The sequence below is a fragment of the Aplysia californica genome, unplaced genomic scaffold, assembly GCF_000002075.1.
Source record: "Aplysia californica isolate F4 #8 unplaced genomic scaffold, AplCal3.0 scaffold00399, whole genome shotgun sequence".
Classification (NCBI taxonomy): domain Eukaryota; kingdom Metazoa; phylum Mollusca; class Gastropoda; order Aplysiida; family Aplysiidae; genus Aplysia; species Aplysia californica.
The window spans coordinates 132030-140739 of NW_004797669.1; the positions used below are offsets into that span (position 1 = coordinate 132030).

General features: G+C 41.5%; 1 protein-coding gene across 1 annotated transcript in view; it reads right to left on the bottom strand.

The window, feature by feature from the left end:
* Positions 1–1689: 1689 nt before the first annotated feature.
* Positions 1690–8710, bottom strand: part of LOC100533412 (insulin-like 0) — a gene marked incomplete in the record, with an annotated part of 35351 nt that continues 28330 nt past the window's right edge. Inside the window, 3 exon segments of the mRNA NM_001204695.1 lie at positions 1690–1765; positions 1767–1913; positions 7225–7668. Of these exon segments, the coding sequence (NP_001191624.1) occupies positions 1727–1765; positions 1767–1913; positions 7225–7668 (630 nt within the window).

Below are 8710 nucleotides of genomic sequence, written 5' to 3' on the forward strand. Positions count from 1 at the left end.
GCCCTGAAGCCACCCTTGTTATCCTTATAATAATAATATGTGAAGGATACTGACAAGCAGATTTATAATACTCGCGGCACAAATCGTGACAGTGTTCACATTATGCGCTAGTAAATCGATTTAACGAGACAGATATGTCTCGTTTTCTGAATAAAATAAACTCGTATATTTTGGTGTGATGGCTTCTCTTCGCTTCTGAGCACAGAATAAACGGAGTCGATTCCCATTTCGTAGAAGCTAATTTAATGATGAACATGAAATCCAAGATTTATCACATGTGTCTTCTTTACGATAAATCTCTTTGTTGGAAAAAGCAGTTAATGATATGTAGCAGGAGAGACTTATGGTTATGGTAATAATAATATCATAATAATATAAAAGCGTTAGCGAGCCAGTTTTAGATCTAGTGGGAATACTATTGGCTTCTTCTTAAGGAGTTGATTATGTCAAAATATAATACCTTGCAGGAAAGAATTAATACCAATATAATATTGAGAATAATAAATTTTCAACGAATGGAGATTGGCGAGTCATTCAGTACAGCGTGCAGAGCAAGGAGCTAGATAGATAAATAGATTGTCAGATAGGGAGAGAATGAGAGAGAAAGAAATGGAGAGAGAATGGGACAGAGAGAGAGAAAGAGAGAGAGAGAGAGAGAGAGAGAGAGAGAGAGAGAGAAAGAGAGAGAGGGGGGGATAGAGAGAAAGAAAGAAAGAAAGATAGATAGATAGATAGATAGATAAATAGATAGATAGATAGATAGATAGATAGATAGATAGATAGATAGATAGATAGATAGAGAGACAGACAGAGAGAGAGGGGGGTGTAGAGGAGGGTGGGGTAGGTCGACGAACAAAATGCACGAATATATGATCACTGGTTTAATAGAAGCTGCAGGGTCTACTCAACAGTTCACAATATTCCAAAAAAGTATAAACAAAAATTAGAAGCTGTAAAACTTACAAATAAAAGTCAGAACGTATTCATATTTGACGAAAAGGCAAATTTCGGAATGCTCTGAGCCGAATTAAACGAACAAATATCAAGCCAACAAAAACATTGCAACCAAAAATTTGAAACATTTTCAACTGCACTACAGTTTTGTCTTGTTTGTTTTTTCTTTCGAAAAATTCGATAAAATTCATTAATTGAGCAAGATCAGGACAAGTCTATAAAATATGGACGAGGGAAAAACAGGATATATAGAAATGTTGGACTCTGTAGCCTGCTGATACTGAAAGGACGGAGTCCCTTTACTTTGTTTAAATCTGCGCGAATAAAGCGAAATCAGGCACTGAAAGCTTCGATTGCTGCAAAGATTTGCTAAAACTCTTCAAAAATGCACGGTGCAGTTAATGTTATTTAGACTATTACTATAAGTACGTTTCACAAGGGTCCGGTAAGGGAATCCTGAAAGAAGATCGCCATTGTGTTAACATTTCCTTTTTAAATTTGACGGTTCCCGCAGAGGTTGCCAGATTACAAAATACTCCCTGTAACAGTTTTCTCAGAGATTGTCAGCGTGTAAACATTCTCTTTAACATTCCTCTCCGAGATTGTCAAAGTGTACAAATATTACCTAATCTTCTCTAACATTTCACCCCTCGCCAGGAAAATCCTCATCAACTATTATCCAGAATAATTAATGAGCAGTATGCGACAGTAGCAAGCAGACTTTGTTTTTATTTTGCAATTTACGAGCGAGAGGACTAAAAGTCTATTCATTCTACAAGCGGTTTGCGGGTAGGTTGATTCCCGATCTCCACCCAGAAAAACGAGCCCAATCGCCGATGACCTGAACCGGTGTTGATTTCCGCCGAGGGCCTCGATGTCGTCTGGCGCCGTCTTCCGGTCTGACCCACGTGACCTGCAGGTCGCTGTGTGGTGAAACCGAGGCGCTGCCGCAGTACATCCTGTAATGAAAGATCGAAAGAAAGCTATTCATTAGCACACTGGTTATCATATTATTTGTCCTGTTTTTGTTTGCGTGCGGACCTAATGCGCTTATAGTTTAAGCCACAAATAGGTCAATGCGAAATCAGAGCCCTTGGCAAAGATGAGTGTGGGGAGGGGGGTGGAGAGAGAGAGAGAGAGAGAGAGAGAGAGAGAGAGAGAGAGAGAGACAGAGAGACAGAGAGAGAGAGAGAGAGACAGACAGAAAGAGGAGATTAAACCTATGGGTTGGGGGGGGGGGTAGATTTACAGTGCATAAAAATCAACCAACCAACAAACCAAAGTCAGGCACACATAACAAAAATCACCAGTAACAACAACAATAACAAAATCAGGCACTACTGGCGAAAATCAGGACTGGCTTCTTCTCTGGGCTGTGGGCCTACAAACACAGATAACAACACATTGGGCCCAATATGTCCATTGTGCAGCAACGAGTCCCAATATTTGGAGCACTGGCTGCAGAGATGCCCTGCTACGGAGATCCGGTAATGGCATCTCTTTGGGGAAGATTCAGGGAGGTTGGACTGCCTCACCTGCTACCCAAGAGAGGCGGTGGCTCTGGCGAAGAGCACGTTCTTCGGGGCTCCAAACACTTTGGAAGGTTACGTACCACCTGGATATCTGGATACCTGGAGGTGTCATCTCTAACTCAGAGGTTGACGTGTAATGACCCTCCACCTTTCATGGTCGCGAGTAGTCTTTGCACATTCTGCCATATCCAGGCCAGTCCATGTTCTTATATTGTCCATCCATGTTATTCTATGCCTTCCACTGGCTCTCCTGTCCCATTTCTTTTCTTCAAGCACCCCTTTCACAATGGTCTCGAGCCGTTTTAGGTGGCCATAATATTGTATTATTTTTCATTTTCTTTTGTTCAGCAGGGTTTGTCTTGTGTGTAGAATCAGAGACACTTCTTTGCTTGTCTTTTTTGTTTTCCAACTTATTCTCGCCATTCTAAAGTAGCTCCACATCAGCAAAAGAACAACAAATTCTCACACTCCTACCTGACGGTTCACGCTTAAAGAACACTTCCTCGTTTCCAAAGTGAGAAACAATTGCTTTGAAGGCGACATTATTATAAGGTTCCATTTATTTTTCTCTCTTTGTGTAATTTCTTGGTATCTGTCTTAACCCCTCTCCCTTTTCGAACTAAGGCAAATTATATTGAGTCGATATGGTTTTCTTTACCCAGGAATTCAACACACTCACAACACGAAACATAGAAACAAACAAACACACTAACAAAATAATTTTTTTTTAAAGTGAGCAAACAAAACAAAAGTAAAACAAAGCCACGAGGTGAGTACCCAGCCTTGACCTTGACATTCCATGCTGTTGGTCTCTTAACATCCTCCCAAAAAGCAAACAAACAGACGAACCAAACACAAAAACAAAATGTAAAGGAAAAAAAAGCCTGCAAGCAAACAAAACAAAATCAAAACAAAAAGCCACGAGGTGAGTACCCAGCCTTGAACTCGGTAAACTCATGAGACATTCCATGACCCCAGCCACACGAACGTCTCCTGGCGAGGTCACGACCCGACGCACCCAAACAGTACAGCGAGTTGCCCTTGAGAAATACCCAAAGAGTACAACTGGAAACATTTGCAATCAGTCTATGTCAATGTTCTCGTACAAATGAAAACATTTGCAGTCAGCCTGTGTCAATTCTCTCAAAAGCTGTTAGACGCCAGGTTCCAGATGTGTGTGTGTGTGTGTGTGTGTGTGTGTGTGTGTGTGTGTGTGTGTGTGTGTGTGTGTGTGTGTGTGTGTGTGTGCATGTGCGGGTGTAGATTGTCGATGATGAGGCAAGGGGACTTCAGCGGTCGAGTGGCATATGAATTCAGGCGTTCAAATACGGTCAAACAATGTCGGTGAAACAGCGTTTAGATGAGTGGTCAGTGGTGTGTGTTGTGGCGCCAGACACGATATAACCTAGGCTAAAAAAAAACCCGTCATTACTATTTATATTATGATATTAGTTGTATTGTGAAATTAGAGGGGTTTTTTTGTATTTGCGATTTACCATTGTGAAAAAATGGTGAAATTGTATAGGTTTAACGCCCATATCAATACTATTAGGTTATTTAAGAGACAGTCTCCAAGTTTAACGTCCATCTCCAAAAGAACCGAGCCAAAAAAGAAATTCATGCAAAGTGCCTTTCCCAAGGATAAAACATCGGACCAAGCTGAGGCTCAAACCCCTGAACCCGCAATCTCACGATCACGGGTCCGGTAGCCTAACCACTAGGCTACCGACGCCACCACATACCACTGCAACCCAATCTTCTGGACGGAGATATACAAGGGTAATATGTAGCTACTTTCTTATCTTTCAGTATAGCAGCAATTTATTTTGTTCAGAGGTAATACTTACTTTCTTCTCTTTCTGCAGAGCAACAATTTATTTCGTTTATTTTTTATTTTTTAACGTGCGCATTATGTTCATTTTCAGAATTCAAATTTAAATGGTACCCAGGAAAATAATACGCAGCGGAAAAATGATACTCAGCGCATTATATAGGTCTCACGATTCTGGTGAACTGAGGCTGATGCTGCGTGAAATTTTTCACGCAAAGCACGTAATCTATACTAATAGCCGGCAGATCGGTTACATGAAAAGAAAAATCAAAATTAAAGATGTAAAATAAGAAACAACTTTACCTATATTCAAACCAGGACATTACAATTTAATTATACAAGTCAAAAGTTATGTGGAAACCCCCCCCCCCCCCCGGTGCAGTTATTTGGATACTGTGCACAAAAATGCAATACTCACACGCACACTTAATTTCATGAGTAATGTATAAGACAATCATTTTGATCTTTTCCCAACAACAGACAATGAATTTATAACGTAAGTTGAGGTGATAGATCCAGATTTATCCTACAGGAGAAAATGCCAAGTTGTTATCACGAGTTTCAACGATTGTATACAACTGACAATTTCACAAGTAGGATAAATCATGGACTACCCCACTATAACTCAAGCTATACATACTTTTCTTATACCATACTAATATCAGCTGACAAAATACGAGTAAATTTGGACCAAAAATAAATCAAATGGCGAGTCAAGTGATCAAGAGTGTCACATGTAAACGAAATTTCTAGTCCCATCAAAGTTAGAGTCAGGAATGGACAAATAATCTGGATTCTTTCTATTTCAAGCGTTGTCTCAGTGGGTGACGCAAAGCAGTCATCTAGGCCACCTATGAGTAATAATACTAATGTGCACAAGACGCTAAAAGCATTTGCAGGTTTATTTTGGCGCTATCTTTATCTATTTTTTTCTTCTATGTTCTGTGTTTGCGCTCAGTGGAATTGAGCACTTTTACTTCGTTTATTTCAGAAAATGTCTTTGTCTGTGTCGTTGAAATAGATATGAATTTGATGTTAAATTTCGCAATTTAGAAACCAAAGGGAAAGACGAATGTAATCCGCTGAGTAATTTACTCAAATTACTTATAAACTGCTGATATATCACGCATGAGACATTTCTTTGTATATTCGGGAGTGCAATCTTAAAACAACTCCATTATGTATAGTATAAATTTTGCATTATTACAAGATGGTTGTTACCTCTGTTTGAGATACTAAAATGGAGTGCCCCACAATATCGATGGAGACATATTATTCATTGCAAGTTTAGTATTATTACGAGTGTAGCATCTTTATGAAGAAAAATATATTTCAAAGAAAACAGATTTTAAAAATAACGTTTCTTTGAGAAAAAAACCACACGATTTTGCGAGATCTGGAGACGACATCTTTGATACGGCAAAATCCGGTAAATACGTATTGTAGAAATCAGGAGAGCTGATTTTTTAAATATCGTACTGTGTTCTTTTCGCAATAACCCTATTACACGTAATTTAATACAAATGTGTTTGGGGGTATTTGAGGTTCATCTTCGATTTTTATTTCTTCATTTGAAATAACTATACTCACGCAAGAAGGAAACGTATTGTTTGTTTCGTAACAGTGCCGTTTCAAATGGGTCTGTATTTGGTGTTCACGGTAGAGATTCGTCACCCCCCCCCCCCCCCCCCAATTTATTTTAATTAAACTGTATTCTCACAAAAGGCGGATGTCTTATTTGAGAACTGTATAAAAAAGAAGTGATGTATTAATCAAATGCCGAAAATAAGAATAATGCAATCTTTAAGAATAATGCAATCTTTAAGAAACAAGTACACGTACATGATATCCACAGAACGCTGTAACCAACTTTCTGGCGACAAGGAGGTCTTCTGATCATTCGGGTGCGTGGGTGTATTTAAACGATCTGCTGTTCACAGTATCATCCTGTCATTGGCAAAGTATTGCCCCCCCCCCCTTACACACAAATCCACCTTTTCCTGTAGTCTTGCAACGAGGCTGTTTTTTGTGTTTTGCTTTGTTTTGCTTTAGTTACTGTTTCATGGTACTTGCCACTCGATCAGGTCAAATTAGAGGTGTTACAAGAGCGTAAAAAACACACACACAAAGAAGGAGAGATAAGGATGATAGATGTTTGATAAGAAAGGAGGAGCAGACCACACCAGGGCACCCACCAAATAACCACGGCGGGAGGCTGAGAAGAATTTATTTTTCACTTAAAACAGCAATGTGATGCTCAAATCGGAGGTCCTGTCACTTGAATAACGTAACGTAGTTGAAAGGGGCGTTACACCTGCACAAGGAACAAAGGCAGAATATGAGGAGATATTGTATTATTATTATTATTCTACATTTTAACCTGCTCAAACGGCCACTTGTCCAAGACAACCACATGTACCGACAACTACTCCCTCCCCACCCCACCCCCTTACGGTTTGAAATGTCATAATGCCACTGTCCAAAGTGTCCATCTGTCTAAGACAATCATTTTTCTACCCACCAATGGACGGTCGCCTTGGGCAATTAATTTCACTTGCATACCGACCTCTAGACAGGCATAGAACTGAAGAAGTAAGAACAACTATTGGCACTGAGTCCTGCCTGCATTTCATAGAAAAACAGAACAAAATGGTTTGGCCACTTGATACAATTGTCACCCAGGCAGCCAGCCTCGAGAGCCTATAACACCAAGCACCCGGGCTATAAATGAAGAGGAAGGCCACACAGAAGGTGGATTGAAGGAGTCAAGGAAACACTAAGAAAATGTAATATCCAAACAGAAGGAGCTGCGGAGTTGGCCTGCCATATGCCATGGAAAACTGCATCTACCCTCGACGCTTATCGGCAAATGAGGAGGAAAAGGTAAGAGTAAAAGTAGGTACAGACCTCTGGAATTTCCACCACGGGATCGTCCGGATCGGCGCAGTAGCTCTGTAGCGTGGCGAAGTTGCACGGCCGGAGACAACACTCGTCCACAATACGAGAGTTGACCTCACGCCGTGACCTCCCGGCGACCTTTGACCCTCCCATTTGGGCTGAGGGCGAGTAGTAGGAGGAGTAAAGCTTGTGCTCGGGCCGAGCGCCTCCCTCGTTCTGCTGGCGGCTACCCCCGGAGCCATCATAGGCAGCTGCCGAGGCAACGGGGGCGTGGCTGTCTGCTAAACTCGCTCCTCCGAGATTGTCTTTCCTCAAGCCTGTGACGTCATTGTGGTCGCTGATGGTCGATGACCCGGTGCCGTGCACGCTGGGGGGAGCAGGGGCGATTTTGTGGAGCATTCTGTACAAAGGTGAGAAGTCACGGACTCTCACGTGCGTCTGTTCGACACTGCGACCTGTTTCGAGCAAACGTGAAGTAATAATTATTATTAATGTTTGATGTCATCCCTACAGGTTGGGGGGGGGGGGCATAGTTTTACTGTGGTGGAGCAAAGAATACATCTGCCGTGAAACTGCGTATCGTAAGGGGCGAGTAAAGGTGCATAAGTCTGGTCGCCCGAAAAGTGTTTGTGGAGGGCCAACTACCTATCCCAGTAAAAGCGGAAAGTTATAGAAACATGAACAAACACACCTTATTATTTTTCCATCTTGAGAGACAGAGGAGCTTCATTCTGTATCAGCATGAACAATGAAGGACAGCAGGGAGAAGAGTCACGGAAACGGATGTACAGAAAAGTGGGAAGACTTGGAATGACATCAAGCGACTAGCCCGGGATAGGGAAAGGTGGAAGGTGTTTGTTCATGGCCTATATCCTGTTCTAGCGTGAGAAAGGCAATGATGAATGTTTGACGTAGTTTTTGAGTTTTAGTAGAGGTTTTTACGGAGCTCGCAACTGCATAAGGTCATGTGAGCGCCAAGGGGTGGATGTCAACAGAGAAATCCTTACCGGGATTCAGACTTACTCTGCTCACCTTTCTAGCTTCAACAACACAAAGTCTGCTTCGACTGTCAAGGCACTCCGGAATTAGAGGGTCACAAGAGTGTGACAAACACACAAAAGAAGTAGAGGAAAAATGACGATAGTAAGGATTAAGAAAGAAAAAGCAGCAGTTCCCTGTTGCAATTCAGGCACAGTTATGAGCATGACATTGATGAATCGACCCATTTACAATTACTCGTACAATTCTACTGTGCATAAGAACTCAAGATGGAAATGTCCTCCCTTTGGGAATGGCCTAAAGAAACTTCAGTCAGTAGCACCGCCCCGGGAATGTTTGATCTAGTTCTTGAGTTTTGGTAACCTGTCAGTACAAATTACATTTGCCATGTGCTGGTTTTCCTATTTGTTAAAACGTGTTTTGTTCTGTAATGGTTCGTGCGTGTGTGTGTGTGTGTGTGTGTGTGTGTGAGTGTGTTTGTGTGTGTGTGTGTGTG